This window comes from Salvelinus alpinus, chromosome 4, assembly GCF_045679555.1.
Source record: "Salvelinus alpinus chromosome 4, SLU_Salpinus.1, whole genome shotgun sequence".
Taxonomy (NCBI): domain Eukaryota; kingdom Metazoa; phylum Chordata; class Actinopteri; order Salmoniformes; family Salmonidae; genus Salvelinus; species Salvelinus alpinus.
In genome coordinates, this window is record NC_092089.1 from 41,597,939 (window position 1) to 41,618,440 (window position 20,502).

Below are 20,502 nucleotides of genomic sequence, written 5' to 3' on the forward strand. Positions count from 1 at the left end.
CAAGGAAGAACGTTTGTCATTAACACACACACTGAAGAAACAACACACGTGGAGGACAAAGGGTTTGAGTTAGGAAATCAGAGCGTTTGTGTTTATATGTTACAATAATAATTTCATAATATTCATAACTTAGTGCACTTGAATTCAAAGTTTACACTACAGTGCCTTGCAAAAGTATTCATCCCCCTTGGTGATTTTCCTATTTTGTTGCATTACAACCTGTAATTTAAATAGAATTTTATTTGGATTTCATGTAATGGACATACACAAGATAGTCCATTCAAAAAAACGGAAAAGTGGTGTGTGAATATGTATTCACCCCCTTTGCTATGAATACCCTAAATAAGATCTGGTGCAACCAATTAACTAATTATGTGACTTCTGAAGGTAAGTAAAGTCCACCTGTGTGCAATCTAAGTGTCACATGATCTCAGTCTATATACACCTGTTCTGAAAGGCCCCAGAGTCTGCAACACCAAGGGGCACCATGAAGGCCAAGGAGCTTTCCAAACAGGTCCAGGACAAAGTTGTGGAGAAGTACAGATCAGGGTTGAATTATAAAAAAAATATCCAAAACTTTGAACATCCCACAGAGCACCATTAAATCCATTATTAAAAAAATTGAAAGAATATGGCACCACAACAAACCTACCAAGAGAGGGCCAAAACTCACAGACCAGGCAAGGAGGGCATTAATCAGAGAGGTAACAAAAGAGACCAAAGATAACCCTGAAGGAGCTGCAAAGCTCCACAGCGGAGATTGGAGTATCTGTCCATAGGACCACTTTAAGACGTACAGAACTGGGCTTTACGGAAGAGTGGCCAGAAAAAAGCCATTGCTTAATTAAAGAAAAAAATAAGCAAACATGTTTGCCAAAAGGCATTTGTGGGAGACTCCCCAAACATATGGAATAAGGTACTCTGGTCATATGAGACTAAAATGTAGCTTTTTGGCCATCAAGGAAAACACTATGTCTGGTGCAAACCCAACACCTATCATCACCCCGAGAACCTCATGTTTTTTTATCAGCAGGGACTGGGGAAACTGGTCAGAATTGAAGGAATGATGGATGGTGCTAAACACAGAAATTCTTGAGGGGAAACCTGTTTCAGTCTTCCAGAGATTTGAGACTGGGATGGAGGTTCACCTTCCAGCAGGACAATGACCCTAAGCATACTGCTAAAGCAACACTCGAGTGGTTTAAGGGGAAACATTGAAATGTCTTGGAATGGCCTAAGCCCAGACCTCAATCCAATTGAGAATCTGTGGTATGACTTAAAGATTGCTGTGCACCAGCGGAACCCATCCAACTTGAAGGAGCTGGAGCAGTTTTGCCTTGAAGAATGGGCAAAAATCCCAGTGGCTAGATGTGCCAAGCTTATGGAGACACACCCCAAGAGACTTGCAGCTGTAATTGCTGCAAAAGGTAGCTCTACAAAGTATTGACTTGGGGGGGTAAATAGTTATGCACGCTCAAGTTCTGTTTTTTGTCTTATTTCTTGTTTGTTTCACAATAAAAAATATTTTGCATCTTCATAGTGGTAGGCATGTGTAAATCAAATGATATAACCCCCCCCAAAAAACTATTTTAATTCCAGATTGTAAGGCAACAAAATAGGAAAAATGTCAAGGGGGTGAATACTTTCACAAGCACCTGTACATGGAAGGCCAGGCATTATCTTGGCAAGTCAACGCATAGACAGAAATACAATCACAGAAATCATATTTAACTAAGAGCAGCTACAGTACAGAAAAATGTTAAGTCACAAATCATTGACATTATGACGTAATATACAGGTGTGTGCATAAGTGAAAGCAGTAGTATTGGTTTGGCGAAATTGGCTTTCATTAATATCTTTAGGACATAACATGCCTCTATAGGTTGTTACAATGTTTAACGTGGGGTGATAGTTTAGCCTTTAGGTTGAGAGAAAAATGGGAATCTTTCAACTTAGTCAGGCACTTGGCGGTAACAAAATGCATAGACAGCCAGAGAGCATGTAAGCTTTGGGGAATTACAATCAGCTAGAGAGAAGTAGCTTCTAGAATCCTGAGCGGTGGTATAGAACATAGAAGGATTCTATTTCTATGGTATAGAACCAGTCCCTAACAACAAACCCTATACTACAAAAAGGATCAAACAGGGATGTGATCAGCACCACATAGAACATCTGGAAAAATAATGATAAGATTACGATACAAAAGGATAGCTCCTGATTAATCAACACATTGATTAAAATGTATATCGTCTACTCCAGTCTACAGAAGGTGCATGTCTACCCCACTGGACCATACATGGGACTCCACTATAGTAGTGTCTGTAGCCTGGTCCCAGGTCTGGTTGTGCTTTTGCCCGTTCCATTGACATTGTTAAGGAGAGCAGAAACATTGTTTAAGAGAGCAGAAACAGACTGGCACCCAGGCTAGTTTCTCCATTCCCCTCTCCTACACACATAACTTCACCTCAAACAGCACATCCACCAGGCACCACGTGACTGACAGTACACCTGACCTAGATAAAGAGACCTCTGAGGTTTGTCTTCAGCAGGAATACCCCAGTCTGCTCCCTCCCTCTTCCTTCCAATCACTTCACAGAAAATCTCCACCTTTATGCAGTTCTAGCACAGCAGAAGCTCTGATCTAAGGCCTGTCTGTCTAATACGTCTAGGGTTTAGAAACACACGGGAACTAAGCCAGAATGGTGTACATGACAATCTGTTGGAGAAACACTATAGTAACAGAGAATCTGTAGTTCCTTGATTTTCTTTGCTTTGGAAAATTAGATGATTAGGTACCATCAAATTCAGTACTCCATTGTACCAACAGAGAGAAGAGGTTTAGTGCCAACCCATCATATAGTTTGTGATTTCATCCTACACACATGGCAGTCATGGCAAAAAGCCCACAAATCAGCCTTATCTGCATGCAACTTTGCTTCTACTGTAATATGGCTTGTATTGATATGATGAATTAGACTTTAAAACACAAGGCACTGGCCATTCTAGAGGGCTATTTTAGAGATATCAGTAGATAGCCTGATCTAAGATCTAATGTCAGGGGAGCACATAGTGGAAAACTACTTTGTCCATAAGGTGGTAGACAGAGGTACTACATTTAACATTTACATTTAAGTCATTTAGCAGACGCTCTTATCCAGAGCGACTTACTGATATCTCTAAAATAGCCCTCTAGAATGGCCAGTGCCTTGTGTTTTAAAGTCTAATAGAATCCACAAGCAGGTAGACCATGTTTAATAACATGACTACCAGGACTACAATTAGCTATATAAAAAAAGATATGTCCACAGTGAAAGTAAAGAGCATTTCTTCTTAATTTGCAAAGCAATTGATAGCAACTAGCTAGCCAACCATGCTCCGAACAAGACAGACTACCTTATAGAACTGCAAATGTTGACAAAACAATCAGCTGACAAACCCAACAATGAAATGGATGACCTCCTACTGACACGATTATTTCCTGTGAACAACAAAAAGGCACTGAGAATGAAAACATCATTTCTCAACCCCATCCCAATGAAATAACATTCTATGAATTACAACTAAGTGACAGTGGAACTGTTTATATGGACCCAAACCTGTAATAGAGGGAGACAGAAAGGCAGGCTTGAAGCAGGGATTAAAACACACTGAATAACGGACGGGGGAAAGAGGCTAGTTACGACCAGAACTACTAAGGGTGTGTCATGCTAGTCCAAAGTGCTTTCCTTTATCCAAGCTGAACTAACAGAGATATGAATGACCACGAGAAACAAACTCCCACAGAAGGCCTATAACATACAGCTTTGACCCATCCTCTGTTTCCAGATCAGTGCCAATACGAGTGCTGAGACATGCCCTAAGAAAGACTACCGTGCTAACAGGCATGCAGACAGGCATGCAGACAGACAGACAACTACACTAGGTAATAGTAATTATAGGCACAAGGAGGCAGTATGGAGTTCCTGGTCTGACGGTGCAGACTGTCTCAGTCATTGGGCTCCATTCTCAGCCCATTCGGGTGGACAGGCCAACCTGTGGAAAGAAGGGGAGAGAATGGCAGTGTTTGTCGACAAACATGTTCACATACACATACTGTTTTTGCACACACACAAATACAATTTTTCTCTCTCTTCCACACACACACACACACACACCTGTGAGATGTTGATTCCAGTGAGTTTCTCCACGGCAGCTGGTAGTCTGGTCATGATGTCCAGAACCTCTCCGGTCAGCTTGGCCGCGCCCACCTCACCCCCGCCGCTGGAAACCATGGTAACCTTCTGGGCCATGGAGAGGGGCCTGCTGATCTCCTCTGCTATCTAGAGGACAGGAGGAGTGAGGGCAGCTTCAGGAAGAGAACAGCAGCAGACAGGACTGCAGTAACAGTACACTACATGTCCGTCTGTCATCTAATCAATCTGTCATCCAGCTATCCTTATATCCACTGAATCTGACCATTTATCCATCCAATCTCTTCATCTCTCCATCCATCTGCTTAAACTCTCCATCTACTGAATTGCTTTCCCATCAATCCTTCTCCCTATCCATGCACCCTCCCAGTCTCTAGTAGAACCAGTCCTCCTCCCAGTCTCTAGTAGAACCAGTCCTCCTCCCAGTCTCTAGTAGAACCAGTCCTCCTCCCAGTCTCTAGTAGAATCAGTCCTCCTCCCAGTCTCTAGTAGAATCAGTCCTCCGCCCAGTCTCTAGTAGAACCAGTCCTCCGCCCAGTCTCTAGTAGAACCAGTCCTCCGCCCAGTCTCTAGTAGAACCAGTCCTCCTCCCAGTCTCTAGTAGAACCAGTCCTCCTCCCAGTCTCTAGTAGAACCAGTCCTCCTCCCAGTGTGACTGACCAGTGGTAGTTTCTCCAGCAGCATGTCCACCATGGCTCCCTCCCCGTACTGTTTAAAGGCCTCAGCCTTCTTAGCCATCTGCTCTGCCTCGGCACGACCCTTAGCCTCCAGAGCAAACGCCTCAGCATCGCCCCTCATCTACACAGACAGGACAGAGACAAGGAGAGAGAACACATTATAGTTCAAATAACCAAAGGGTGTATATACAGAAGAAAAAATAAGAACACACTCAGTTGCCAGTTTATTAGGTACATCTGGTACCAGGGCGGGTCCAGAACAGCCTGAATTATCCAGGGCATGGAAACGTTGCTCAATAACTGGTATCAAGGGACTTAACTTGTGCCAAGAAAACATTCCCCACACCATTACACCCCCCCCCCCAGCCTGTACCGTTGACACCAGGCAGGAAGGGGCCATGGACTCATGCTTATGCCAAATCCTGACTCTGCGATCAGCATGACGCAACAGGAACCGGGATTCGTTGGGCCAGGCAATGTTTTTCCACTCCTCGATTGTCCAGTGTTGGTGAACGCGTGCCCACTGGAGACGCTTCTTCTTGTTTTTAGCTGATAGGAGTGGAACCCGGTGTTGTCGTCTGCTGCAGTAGCCCATCCGTGACAAGGACCGACGAGTTGTGCTTTCCGAGTTGCCGTTCTGCACACCACTGTTGTACTGTGCCGTTACTTGCCTGTTTGTGGCCCGCCTGTTAGCACGATTATTGCCATTCTCCGTCGACTTCTCATCAACAAGCTGTTTTCACCCACAGGACAGCCGGTGACTGGATGCTTTTTGTTTGTCGTACCATTCTCGGTAAACCCTAGACACTGTCATGCGTGAAAAGCCCAGGAGGCCAGACGTTTCTGAGATACTGGAACCAGTGCACCTGGCTCCGAAGATCATACTACGCTCAAAGTCCCTTAGGTCACTCATTTTGCCCATTCAGATGACTGTCTGCATGCTTTATATAGCAAGCCATGGCCACGTGACTCACTGTCTGTAGGAGCGAATCATTTTCATGAACGGGGTGGTGTACCTAATAAACTGGCCACTGAGTATATACCAATGCATCTGAACCACAAGACACAGGTGGGTGGTTGTTCTATGAAAAATACATCCAAATGCGAAATGGACTGTTAATAAGACTAATAAGGATGTGTATAATATATGAAACAGGAAGAAAGAGAGAGAACTTATCCTAAAGTAAGGTTAAATTAAGGCAAGTAAGCAATGTCTACAAAGAAGGAGACAAGGAAGTTAGAATAGAGACAGGAAGAGGAACAGAGAACACCAACCTCAATATGGAGAGAGGGGAGGGAGAGAAAGAGAGCGAGAGCAAGTGGATGAATGAGAGGGTGGAAAGGACAGGCTGTCAGGGGAGAAGCTAGGACAGGAGGCATATCAGACAGCTATTGTACTGGGGGTGAAGAGACTGATAACAGGAGTGACAGGAGAGTGGAGGGGAGTGATAGAGGAGAGGTGCTGCTGAACTCACTCTGATGGACTCTGCCTCTGCCTCAGCCTCCATGATGAGCTGTGCACTGTGAAAGAGAGAAGGACAGAGACCGTTTGAGTTGAACAGAGCAAATGTTGGAGCACTAGAAAAGTCTCTTCCTCAGTTTAACAGGACTCACTGTCCAGGACTACTGTAACTACTACGGAACAGAACATACCCACAGTTCTGACACACCCCCATCATTCCCCTTTTATGGCGACAATAGGGCCATTATTTGCTGTATACTTTAGAAGTATTGGAATTAGGCCAAAGCAGCATGTAAAGGAAATAGTGGTGAACTTGATCAAATGTCCTGGAGGGGGTGTGTCTGACCATTTCTGAAAGAAAGAAAGAATTGCAAATTGTTGTGGCCCTGTAAAAAGATCGTTTGAACGCAATAATTTTTTGCAATCACTTTTTCCCCCGAACATAAATATGCTGCACTGCCTACGAATTCTGAAACATGGTGTACCTGGAAAACATGACAACTACAGTACGGCTACTTACAGCTGTAGCCTACACACTTCAATGCAAAACATCAACCACAGACACTCAAATCAACTGTCTGTTACAAACTGTGCTCCCTGTGGATGCATAGGCTAGCTAGAGCACATTTTAAAAATGATAATAGCCCATCTAATAGGTCCAATTAAAAATGAGAGATGTGCATGGTATTTTGTTGTATGGCTACTTCAGGAATATGAACTCATGACCAGAACATATGAGGAATTTATTCTGCAATGATCATTATTTTAGAATGAAAAAATAACAGCAAATGATTGCATCTTGTTATTATATTTAGCTACTTGTTTTTTAGTTATGAATAAGAGTATCAGCATACAGTTGAAGTGGGAAGTTTACATACACCTTAGCCAAATACATTTAAACTCGGTTTTTCACAATTCCTGACATTTAATGCTAGTAAAAACTCAGTTTTAGGTCAGTTAGGATCACCACTTTATTTTAAGAATGTGAAATGTCAGAATAATAGTAGAGATAATGATTTATTTCAGCTTTTACTTCTTTCATCACATTCCCAGTGGGTCAGAAGTTTACATACACTCAATTAGTATTTGGCAGCATTGCCTTTAAAATTGTTTAACTTGGGTCAAATGTTCCGGGTAGCCTTCCACAAGCTTCCCACAATAAGTTGGGTGAATTTTGGCCCATTCCTCCTGGCAGAGCTGGTGTAACTGAGTCAGGTTTGTAGGCCTCCTTGCTCGCACATGGTTTTTCAGTTCTGCCCACAAATTTTCTATGGGATTGAGGTCAGGGCTTTGTGATGGCCACTCCAATACCTTGACTTTGTTGTCCTTGAGCCATTTTGCTTTGGAAGTATGCTTGGGGTCATTGTCCATTTGGAAGACCCATTTGCGACCAAGCTTTAACTTCCTGACTGATGTCTTGAGATGTTGCTTCAATATATCCACATCATTTTCCTCGTGATGTCATCTATTTTGTGAAGTGCACCAGTCCCTCCTGCAGCATTTTATGGCGGTTTTGGAGCAGTGGCTTCTTCCTTGCTGAGCGGTCTTTCAGGTTGTCGATATAGGACTCGTTTTACTGTGGATATACAGTGGGGAGAACAAGTATTTGATACACTGCCAATTTTGCAGGTTTTCCTACTTACAAAGCATGTAGAGGTCTGTAATTTTTATCATAGGTACACTTCAACTGTGAGAGGCGGAATCTTAAACAAAAATCCAGAAAATCACATTGTATGATTTTTAAGTAATTAATTTGCATTTTATTGCATGACATAAGTATTTGATACATCCGAAAAGCAGAACTTAATATTTGGTACAGAAGCCTTTGTTTGCAATTACAGAGATCATACGTTTCCTGTAGTTCTTGACCAGGTTTGCACACACTGCAGCAGGGATTTTGGCCCACTCCTCCATACAGATCTTCTCCAGATCCTTCAGGTTTCGGGGCTGTCGCTGGGCAATACGGACTTTCAGCTCCCTCCAAAGATTTTCTATTGGGTTCAGGTCTGGAGACTGGCTAGGCCACTCCAGGACCTTGAGATGCTTCTTACGGAGCCACTCCTTAGTTGCCCTGGCTGTGTGTTTCGGGTTGTTGTCATGCTGGAAGACCCAGCCACGACCCATCTTCAATGCTTTTACTGAGGGAAGGAGGTTGTTGGCCAAGATCTCGCGATACATGGCCCCATCCATCCTCCCCTCAATACGGTGCAGTCGTCCTGTCCCCTTTGCAGAAAAGCATCCCCAAAGAATGATGTTTCCACGTCCAGGCTTCACGGTTGGGATGGTGTTCTTGGGGTTGTACTCATCCTTCTTCTTCCTCCAAACACGGCGAGTGGAGTTTAGACCAAAAAGCTCTATTTTTGTCTCATCAGACCACATGACCTTCTCCCATTCCTCCTCTGGATCATCCAGATGGTCATTGGCAATTTTCAGACGGGCCTGGACATGCGCTGGCTTGAGCAGGGGGACCTTGCGTGCACTGCAGGATTTTAATCCATGACGGCGTAGTGTGTTACTAATGGTTTACTTTGAGACTGTGGTCCCAGCTCTCTTCAGGTCATTGACCAGGTCCTGCCGTGTAGTTCTGGGCTAATCCCTCACCTTCCTCATGATCATTGATGCCCCACGAGGTGAGATCTTGCATGGAGCCCCAGACCGAGGGTGATTGACCGTCATCTTGAACTTCTTCCATTTTCTAATAATTGCGCCAACAGTTGTTGCCTTCTCACCAAGCTGCTTGCCTATTGTCCTGTAGCCCATCCCAGCCTTGTGCAGGTCTACAATTTTATCCCTGATGTCCTTACACAGCTCTCTGGTCTTGGCCATTGTGGAGAGGTTGGAGTCTGTTTGATTGAGTGTGTGGACAGGTGTCTTTTTTACAGGTAACGAGTTCAAACAGGTGCAGTTAATACAGGTAATGAGTGGAGAACAGGAGGGCTTCTTAAAGAAAAACTAACAGGTCTGTGAGAGCCGGAATTCTTACTGGTTGGTAGGTGATCAAATACTTATGTCATGCAATAAAATGCAAATTAATTACTTAAAAATCATACAATGTGATTTTCTGGATTTTTGTTTTAGATTCCGTCTCTCACAGTTGAAGTGTACCTATGATAAAAATTACAGACCTCTACATGTTTTGTAAGTAGGAAAACCTGCAAAATTGGCAGTGTATCAAATACTTGTTCTCCCCACTGTAGATACTTTTGTACCCGTTTCCTCCAGCATCTTCACAGGGTCATTTGCTGTTGTTCTGGGATTGATTTGCACTTTTCAAATAAAATGTTATTTGTCACATGCGCCGAATACAACAAGTAGACCTTACAATGAAATGCTTACTTACAGCCTCTAACCAATAGTGCAAAAAAAGGGTTAGGTGAACAATAGGTAAGTAAAGAAATAAAACAGTAAAAAGACAGGCTATATACAGTAGCGAGGCTATAAAAGTAGCAAGGCTACATACAGACACCGGTTAGTCAGGCTGATTGAGGTAGTATGTACATGTAGATATGGTTAAAGTGACAATGCATATATGATGAACAGAGAGTAGCGTAAAAGAGGGGTTAGCGGGTGGTGGGACACAGTGCAGATAGCCCGGTTAGCCAATGTGCGGGAGCACTGGTTGGTCGGCCCAATTGAGTTAGTATGTACATGAATGTATAGTTAAAGTGACTATGCATATATGATAAACAGAGAGTAGCAGCAGTGTAAAAAGAGGGTTTGGAGGGGGTTGGGGGGGGGGCACACAATGCAAATAGTCCGGGTAGCCATTTGATTACCTGTTCAGGAGTCTTATGGCTTGGGGGTAAAAACTGTTGAGAAGCCTTTTTGTCCTAGACTTGGCACTCCGGTACCGCTTGCCATGCGGTAGTAGAGACAATTTTTAGGGCCTTCCTCTGACACCGCCTGGTGTAGAGGTCCTGGATGGCAGGCAGCTACCGTACTCACTACCCTCTGTAGTGCCTTGCGGTCAGAGGCCGAGCAATTGCCGTACCAGGCAGTGATGCAACAAGTCAGGATGCTCTCGATGTTGCAGCTGCAGAACCTTTTGAAGATCTCAGGACCCATGCCAAATCTTTTTAGTTTCCTAAGGGGGAATAGGCTTTGTTGTGCCCTCTTCACGACTGTCTTGGTGTGTTTGGACCATTCTAGTTTGTTGTTGATGTGGACACCGAGGAACTTGAAGCTCTCAACCTGCTCCACTACAGCCCCGTCGATGAGAATGGGGGCATGCTCGGTCCTCCTTTTCCTGTAGTCCACAATCATCTCCTTAGTCTTGGCTACGTTGGGGGATCGGTTGTTATTCTGGCACTACACGGCCAGGTCTCTGACTTACTCCCTATAGGCTGTCTAGTCGGTCTGTGATCAGGCCTACCACTGTTGTGTCGTCTGCAAACTTAATGATGGTGTTGGAGTCGTGCCTGGCCATGCAGTCGTGGGTGAACAGGGAGTACAGGAGGGGACTGAGCACGCACCCCTGTGGAGCTCCAGTGTTGAGGATCAGCGTGGCAGATGTGTTGCTACCTACCCTCACCACCTGGGGGCGGCCCGTCAGGAAGTCCAGTATCCAGTTGCAGAGGGAGGTGTTTAGTCCCAGGATCCTTAGCTTAGTGATGAGCTTCGTGGGCACTATGGTGTTGAACGCTGAGCTGTAGTCAATGAATAGCATTCTCACATGAGTGTTCCTTTTGTCCAGGTGGGAAAGGGCAGTGTGGAGTGCAATAGAGATTGCATCATCTGTGGATCTGTTTGGGCGTTATGCAAATTGGATTGGGTCTAGGGTTTCTGGGTTAATGGTGTTGATGTGAGCCATTACCAACCTTTCAAAGCACTTCATGGCTACGGACGTGAGTGCTATGGGTCTGTAGTCATTTAGGCAGGTTGCCTTTGTGTTCTTGGGCATAGGGACAATGGTGGTCTGCTTTTCACACCAAAGTACGTTCATCTCTAGGAGTCAGAACGCGTCTCCTTCCTGAGAGGTATGACGGCTGCGTGGTCCCATGGTGTTTATACTTGCGTACTATTGTTTGTACAGATGAACGTGGTACCTTCAGGCGTTTGGAAATTGCTCCCAAGGGTGAACCAGACTTGTGGAGGTCTACAATATTTTTTTTTCTGAGGTCTTGGCTGATTTCTTTTGATTTCCCCATGATGTCAAGCAAAGAGGCACTGAGTTTGACGGTAGGCCTTGAAATATATCCACAGGTACACCTTCAATTGACTCAAATGATGTCAATTAGCCTATCAGAAGCTTCTAAAGCCATGACAATTTTCTGGAATTTCCCAAGCTGTTTAAAGACACAGTCAACTTAGAGTATGTAAACTTCTGACTCACTGGAATTGTGATACAGTGAATTATAAGTGAAATAATATGTCTGTAAACAATTGTTGGAAAAATTACTTAATAACCGACTTGCCAAAACTATAGTATGTTAACAAGAACTTTGTGGAGTGGTTGAAAAACGAGTTTTAATGACTCCAACCTAAGTGCATGTAAACTTCTGACTTCAACTGTATATTCTCCATTTTCACAAGGTTACCTTTACCTTTTAGCAATGCAATACTTCAACCACTAGAAACGTTGTGTACACATGGTCTATAGTCTGCAGGAGGAGGAGTACATTCTCACCTCAAGTTTCCTTTTTACAACTGACAACTTTTGCGTAAAAACTGGCGCATGCAGGTTTTGGGGCATATTTTGTGTGTACGAAACGTTTCTAAATGAGGCCCTTGGTATTGTAACATACCGTTCCGCCTCAGCCAGTCTCTCCAGACGGTATCTCTCTGCCTCAGCAGGCTTCTTCACCTTGGCCTCCAGCTCCATCTCCTTGCGGATGATCTCCTGCTCCTGGAGCATGATCTGCTGAGACCTCTCCACCACCTTCACCTGCATCGTCTCCTCCTCAATCCGCTGCTTCGTCTTCGCCACCTACATAACCCCAATAACACAACCGATTTAGAAAAAACACTCAGACACTTTACATCAAAAGTGATGGCAGTGGGGGGAATTTGAGGATCATGCTCGTATCTCAAGTTAGGATTCTGCCCTGTGTAAATAAACGGGAATCTTTTCCATATTAGAACACGACACACTGCCTCGGCTGTGTTGGGCATCTGAATGAGAGGATCATTGCACGGCCCAGAGTTTGGTGGCAGGATACCTGTAGCTGATAGGCCATCTCAGACTCTGCCTTCTTGGTGTTGACCTCGTAGTCGTAGGAGGCCTTCTTCAGCTCGTAGTCCCTCTGGGCTTTGGCCATCTCGATCTCATTCAGATACTGGGCCGACACCTTCTCCTGCATGGCCTGGGCCTCACGGATCACCGCGTCTCGTTTGTACTGAGCCTCTCCGATCCTGGCATCCTTCTGCACCTGAGCTGTCCTAGCTTTACCCAGGGAGTTGAGGTAGTCCTGACAGAGAGTGTCATTATTATTATTAGAAACAATGGTAGTTTGGGTCCAGCATGTGATTGGCTGATATGGCCAATATACCACAGCTAAGGGCTGTATCCAGGGACTCCCCTTCGCATCGTGTCTAAGAACAGCCCTTAGTCGTGGAATATTGGCAATATACCACACCACCTTGGGACTTATTGCTACTATAAACTGGTTACGAACATAAACAGAACAGTAAACAAGTATTTCTGCAGGAATTTGTCTTGCATTCTCGAACACTGACTTTTAAAAGACATTTGACCAAATCTGTGCCAATATCTCAATTTCAGACTGTATTCTGTAACAACAATCCTTGTGTGACCTTCATACTGTAACGTCACTGTTTATTTGTCAGAGAGAACAAACCTGGTCGTCGTGAACGTCTTTCAGCGTGTAGCTGACCACGCCGATGCCCATGTTGACCAGGTCAGAGGAGGCCACCTTGAACACCTGCTCAGAGAACTTCTTACGGTCCTGGTAGATCTCCTACATGGGAAGGACATTAATAATAATAAATAATATACATGCCATTTAGCAGTCACTTTTATACATTTTCGTATTGGTGGCCCCAACAGGGATCGAACCTATGAACCCTGGTGTTGCACGCGCCATACTCTACTAACTGAGCCACACAGGACAAGAGGGGGACCAACCATAACGAGTGTACCCATGAGTGTTCCTGTCAAATTGGCCTAGTCTGAGGGGCTTTGTCCCTTCTAGTATTTCTGTATCTACATGGGGCAGACACCAGTAGCATACAGAGGAGATCAGCCAGAGCTACACAGGGAGTAAAACAACAGACCTTGGGAATGAAAGGAGACTTGTTATTACATACGTTATAATAACTATAATCCATTATTGCTCTGAGTTTCCAGGCTGGTTTGCCAGCATTTTAGGTAAGTCATGAGAAAGGTCAACAATGAGGAAAAACAAGCTATGGCTTGTAGCTGGAAGTCAGTGAGACATTCAGCAAGTCAATTCAAAAGACCAAGTCACTCCTTCAGGAAGAGAAAAGGGCACCAGAGGCAACACATGCCCTTTATCAGGACATGGTGCGGTGTGTAGCCTACCTCAACAGTCAGATGGGCGATGATGGCCCTCTGGTGCCCCTCCAGTGTTTCCAGGGCGATGTTGGAGACCTCAGCCTCAGACTTCCCCATGAACATCTGACAGGCCGTGGCCAGCATCTCCTTGTTCTGACCCTGGATCTTCACCTGTCAGAGGTCAGGGGTTATAGGTCAAAGGTTACATATGGATTCCCTATTTGACCTGTGAGGTCAATTATACCTATCCAATCAGAATACATGGCTACTTTCACATGTACACGAAGTGTGTAGGGGCTAGGGGATGATTTCTAAGTCCATACCTGGGCGATGCCAGTGACAGAGATGGGCACTCCATGACGGGTGTACACCTTATCACTCTTCACATTCAGAGTCAGGGTGTTCAGAGTGATCCTAACAGACACCGAGAGAGAGAGAGAAGGGGGTATGTGGTTCAAAGAGGGAAAGTACAATGAGAATAGAAAGGGGGATAGCGAGAGGGAGGAGAAAGTGAGTCAGAGAGAGTAACCACGGCTACAGGTGGAGGCTACAAATGACAGACTGTGTTGCATTATAAGCTTAAAATACTAGCCTGGCATTTATATAGGCTTACTCATTTAACCACTAACGTTACAGTAACAGTAGAGAATACACAGAGACTATGGGGCCTTTTTCTCTATACATGAATAGAATCCCTGAATGAAACCTGGATAGATGAACGGATGGATAGATAACTGAAAGAAGAAGGGGAGGGAGAGATAGCCACCTCTGGATCTGTTGAATACAGGGGAGGACAAACACTCTTCCTCCAGCGATCATTAGAGGAGGGGAACGACCAAAGCCTGGAGGAGAAGCGAAGGAGAGAGAGAACAATCAGTCTTTGACAAAGAAAAGTAAAAAATGTAGCCTTAGAATATACTAAAAGAGTGGGTTATTTGAAAATATGAGAGAGATGAGATTACATTAGGCTATACTCTCTGTCCACACAGTACTGCACACAATTAAGATGTAATGTACACAGTGAGTCTATGACATTAATTTGCCTACATATAGGACTACATTGCAGCACCACATTCCATACAATACAATGTAAGTGAGGAGCTAGCCTATCGACAGCTGGTATTGTAAAATGTAAACAAAATACTGTACGGTTTGGCTGAACCTGATTACAGATTCCTGTCCTGGTTTACTAAACACTGTGACATCTGGGCGCGTTCAGCAGGACACGACGTTTTGGAACATTCAGATAGAAATATGTAACATAGAACAAACTTGCCTCTCCGACATGTCGATCAAGGAATCATGTTGGCTCTATTAATGACTTTTCTATCAGCAAAGTTTGACAACTGAAAGTGGCCCAGAGTTACTAAATGGTATCACATGACACTTCACGTGACTCCAAAGTGAGTCACGTGTCACATGGCCCTGCATTACGTTTACTGTTACTTGTACTGTAAACAATCACATACAGTAAACAACATAGGCCTATTACAGTTTCAAGAAGAGTCATAACAATATTGGGCCATGTAGGGCGATGGGGGTACGGTTGTGTAGATTACCCAACCTGGTTTTATTGGAGGGTTCTGTATTGTGTCATGTAAGATTATGTTAATAAATATTAACACATGCAACTAAACATCTTACCAGACACCACCATGGCTTCATTGGGTCCACATGTGTGGAACATCTTGATTTGGACCTAAAAGCTGTTAGAGAAGATTGCCAACGTCATTAGACAGTCTCCACTTGGTTGGCCTAATCTTTCAAGACTCCCTGGGTTAGTACTAGTGTTTTGCTGCTAGTCCCAATTCCAAATAGCTTAGGCCTAGTAGGTCAATAGCACAGCTGAACATGTAATCATAAATGTAAACACAGCCTTGAGAGCTACAATTAAAATAACGTTTAAAATTTAAATATAAGTGATGAAGTAGGCCTAGTGCCTCAAGTTGTGTGTCTGACAGTCACTTGTTCATCCGATCTGGTACAGTAGTGTGGAGCCTCAATAAACATTGTTTATGTCAATCACCCAAGCCAAAGACCCAATTGGCAGACCCTACACAACTTCCCACACACACTATTTGCCTTTGATACTTTACTTCCTGTTTATAACGAAATGTACAAGACAGTGGAATAACTGGTTGTGGTAACTATGTTGTGGTAACTAGATGGCAGTTACTTTTGTGGTTAGTACTTGTGCTGAGAAAAAGCAGTGCAATCAACTTGGGAAAAAGTGACAGACAGTCTGGGTGGGTGTAGAACAGACTACAGTTTAGAGAGAACGTTATTTGGCAGAATGGGACAGAGGCGTTCCATCTCATCTGGGATCTAAGCAGATTGATGGGAGGTTAAATTAGCCATGTGGATACTCCAAGTGTCGTTCGTGAATCCGTGGCTTATGCTGGAAGTTACATTATAATAGTTACCGTCTGCCAATATGTTACAGCTAGCTACATAGTTACCACAGAGATAGTTTCTCTACTGTCTCTGGTTACTATAACTAGCTAGTTACGTCAACAATGTGAATGTTAAATACAGCAGATAGCTAACGTTAGTTAGTGCATTTACTATAGCCGTGTGCTGTCACCCATACTGACCCACCCTATTCTGTCTCGTGGCTTCACATCACTCCCCATGAACCACAGCAAAGATTATATTTCTCTCAGATCACAGAAACGTCTACCACAGTCAAGTACGTAGCTAGCTAACTTGCTACTATGCACCCGCCTCAACCAAATTAGCTAGTATGCTAGTTTAAGCTTGCTGGGTGAAAATCACATTTTTACGTTACGCTAGCTAGGTCCATAACAACCACAAAAAAAGAAATAAATAATTGTTATCTTGCCTACTGTAACTTACCAATCGATTCTCCCTAAAGATATGTTTTCATAAATCGTCGTGTACACTCAAGAGGGTTTCAATGTACTCCGATTTACGTGACTTGACGACTGGCTCAAATACTGGAATTGCAACAAAATGTTACTTAACGTGACTTAATGGAGAGCAAATGCTGACCACGCCCCCTTAGGAGTATAGTGGAAATAACGCCCTCTGGTGGTCAAACTGCAGACATTCGTTACCCAGAGAAATGGAGGGGTTGTCTAACTTCTTGCTTTGGGGAGTGCCGTTTTTTTTTTTATTGGGCACAGGGGAGGGTAGTGCATTTTTTCCCTGGTCTAACTCTTTGCTTTGGGGAGTGTTTTTTATTTATTTATTGGGCACAGGGGAGGGTAGTGCATTTTTCCCCTGGTTTACATTCGCTCTTTTGCATTATTTATTCTATCCTAGCCACATTTCCTCATCTGCTTGCATGCACCTCCCCTACATTAGGTGTTTTGGTACTTCCCTTATACACTACGTTTTTCGGGATGCTAACTTTTACTACCACAGGTCAATATAGTCTACCAGTCTGTCTACCCTGTCTTCTATCCACCATTCACAGTAATAGTAATGGAAGGTGTATCATTTGTCAAGATCTGCAATAAGCTAACTAGCAATCATACCACACATAAAAGCATTCAAAGCTGAATCAATTTTCAATATGAACCCACAAGAAAAACTATGAATAGCTGATAGGCAGAGGAGAGGCAAGGTGCATCATTGTACATGAAACTATTTGCATTGACCCCCTTGTTTTATTCTTATTGTTTTGCACAGGCTCGATGTACACTCACTGGACTCTAACCACACATACTACACTGACACTCCAACACACACCTGCATATTGATGACGCCACACACACACACACACACACATTCCCTCACACACGCTGCTGCTACCCTCTATTTATTATCTATGCATTATCACTTTACCCCTACCTACATGTACATATTACCTCGACTAACCCATACCCTTCCACATTGACTCGGTACTGATACCTTTGTATATAGCCTCGTTATTAGTTTGTGTTACTATTTTTCCTTTAGTCTATTTAGCAAACTTTTGTTTTGTTTTACTCTGCATTGTTGGTTGAGGGCTAGTAAGTAAGCATTTCACAGTGTTGTATTTGGCGCATGTGACAAATACAATTTGATTTGAACAGTAAAGACATGAGACATACAGCTCAAAAAGCTCCCCTGTTCATCTTGTTTAGGGACAATACAATTATCCTACATAGACTAGCCTACAACACCACAATGCAATGAATCATTGCATTATTGTTTAAGTGAGTACAAAATTATACTCTAGGCTGCAGTGAAAATGTCATTTGAATAACAGCGCACAGGTTTCCAGCCAACCTTCTTATGGGAGTAAAGTACAAGTCAGATAAAAAACGTAATGACATCGCAATGCATTCAGTTTATTAGGCTACAGATTAAATAAATTGGTGAAATTCACCTGGTGGTGAATGTTCACAGTGATGATCTCGATGCTCCTTTCAATAAATATCAAGCGTCTTATTCTGGTGACATGATCGATGCATGGCTGCTGTTAGACAAATAAAAAGAATCTCGCACTTTCGTCCATAATTATCTCATGTAGGCTACAGAGTCCCACAGTGGAGGCGTCATAATACCCATAAATCTAGCGGCCAAACAGGAAAATGGTTCCAATCATTTTTACACTCCACTTTTCCCATAAGGGATTTAAGAAGCACAAAATAAGGGCTTACCCTGGGATGACGTTTTGATCAACATGTAAATCTCTCTCGGACAAGGTGACTGTGCCACAAAAGCATGCTGAAGTGGCAAAGTGATATCCACGTTTATTAACACAGCCACAGTTTTAGTACTATCTTTATCTTGGCCAGGTGCAATTGTAAATGCGAACTTGTTCTCAACTTGCCTACCTGGTTAAATAAAGGTGAAATAAAAATAAAAAGTAAACATGAGTTAATTATATGAGGGGGAGGGTGTGCAATTTATTTTACAGTACAAGGGGAGGGTCATGTGAAAAAAAACTATGAAATGAAACAGAGCTGGGGTGAATGTAATGTTCATAAGTAGTAATTTAGTTGTTTGTTCATAAGTATAATTTCAATACACTTCGTGAATGGGGTATGAATGGAAATTAAATTGATCCCCACCCTATATGAAAATCACTCCCAGTCTCCAGCCTCACTCTGGACCCAGTCCAGAGGATTACCATTCTCCTAGCAGTAGGATATTATACTGGCAGCACAATCACAGATTTAAAAAATAAACAAATAGGAGTCCCCCTGCAAAGACATACTAAATTTGGGAATATCCATTTGTTTTGCACTCTATTGCAGTACAACTGTTTTTCTGTCAGAAGGTGAGTGTAGCTGGTGCATGAAGTCAGGCGCAGGAGAGCAAAATTAGTGAGAAACGTACTTTACTCAAAAAATAAAAGGCACAAGGTAAAACAAATACACTTGACCAATAACCAACAGTAAATATTACGTACGGGTGAAAACAGCACCCGTCAAAAAAACAGCCATCATGAACCGAACGGAACATAGAAATAATCACTCACAACAAACATGGGGGAAACAGAGGGTTAAATACATGAACATGTAATTGGATAATGAAAACCAGGTGTGTAGAAAATAAAGACAAAACCAATGGAAAATGAAAGATGGATCAGCGATGGCTAGAAGACCGGTGACATTGACCCCCGAACAAGGAGAGGGGCCGACCTCGGCGGGAGTCGTGACATTGTCACTGCGTTGCATATACGGGCACAAGGCGAGACCCAAATGCAGACACAGGAGGCAGATGTTAGAGCTCCGATATTTATTATAACAAAGTGAGTAGGCAAAGGTAGGTCGGGGACAGGCGAGAGTTCATAAACCAAGTCAGAGTCCAAACAGTACCAGACGATATGCAGTCTCGAGGTCAGGCCAGGCAGGGGTCAGAAACCAGATCCGAGTCCAAACAGTACCAGGCGATAGGCAGTCTCAAGGTCAGGCCAGGCAGGGGTCAGAAACCAGATCCGAGTCCAAAAACAGTACAAGGGGATAGGCAGGCTGGTAGTCAGAACAGGCAGAGTGGTCAGGCAAGCGGGTTCGGAGTCAGCACAGGCAAGGGTCAAAACCAGGAGGACTAGAAACAAACAGACGGGAAAAATAGGAGCAAGGAAAAACACTGGTTGACTTGGCAAACAAGACAGGGATATATACACCGGCGATGATAAGTGACCCCTGGAGGGGGTGGAGACAATCACAAGGACAGGTGAACCAGATCAGGGTGTGACATTGCAACCACCTCTGAAAAAATAAATGGATAATTTGACATTGTATTATTTATACCAGCATCTTTTAAAAGTGTACATAAATACTGGCATGTTAAAACCTATTGTATATGTTATTGGAATTACTCAGTCTGGAAAACTTAAATGGGTCTCTTTTGCTGGGCAACAGGTTTAATACAGAGTACCTGTGACTCTGTACTCCACCCACTTCTTTCTCTTCAACGTAATACATGGTATTACCTTAGAGAAGGTCCAAGAACTCCTGGCGCAAGCAGTGTTCAATCTGGTATCATAAGAAAAGTGAAAAAGTAGTACATTTTCTTCAAAAAGACAGAAATAATCTGTGCTCTGACAAATGCACAAAGAATGACTCATCTAGGTCTAAACTTCCTATTCCAAAGGCAACTGTAACTCTTCTCACTAAAAGTGGCAGTAATAAAGCCTCTCTTGAAAAAGCCAAACCTTGACCCAGAAAATATAAAAAACTATCGGCCTATATCGAATCTTCCATTCCTCTCAAAAATTTTTGAAAAAGCTGTTGCGTAGCA

General features: G+C 43.5%; 1 protein-coding gene across 1 annotated transcript; it reads right to left on the reverse strand.

Moving 5' to 3' along the window:
* Nucleotides 1-63: 63 nt before the first annotated feature.
* On the reverse strand, nucleotides 64-16,811 carry LOC139573551 (flotillin-1-like). The gene is made up of 12 exons (XM_071397140.1): nucleotides 16,660-16,811; nucleotides 15,448-15,509; nucleotides 14,570-14,645; nucleotides 14,127-14,217; nucleotides 13,831-13,974; nucleotides 13,127-13,246; nucleotides 12,488-12,736; nucleotides 12,074-12,255; nucleotides 6,343-6,388; nucleotides 4,851-4,988; nucleotides 4,155-4,319; nucleotides 64-4,032 (listed from the first exon to the last, which is right to left on the reverse strand). Exons 2-12 carry the CDS (start codon nucleotides 15,488-15,490, stop codon nucleotides 4,006-4,008), a joined length of 1,281 nt encoding a protein of 426 aa, XP_071253241.1. The 5' UTR covers nucleotides 15,491-15,509; nucleotides 16,660-16,811; the 3' UTR covers nucleotides 64-4,005.
* Nucleotides 16,812-20,502: the final 3,691 nt, after the last annotated feature.

Coding starts and splice junctions, on each gene's coding strand:
- LOC139573551 (XM_071397140.1), bottom strand. CDS start 15,490: ATGTTCCACACATGTGGACCCAATGAAGCCATGGTGGTGTCTG. Junction 13,975..14,126: donor CTGTCACTGGCATCGCCCAG/GTATGGACTTAG, acceptor GACCTCTGACAG/GTGAAGATCCAGGGTCAGAA. Junction 12,256..12,487: donor AGATGGCCTATCAGCTACAG/GTATCCTGCCAC, acceptor GGGGTTATGTAG/GTGGCGAAGACGAAGCAGCG.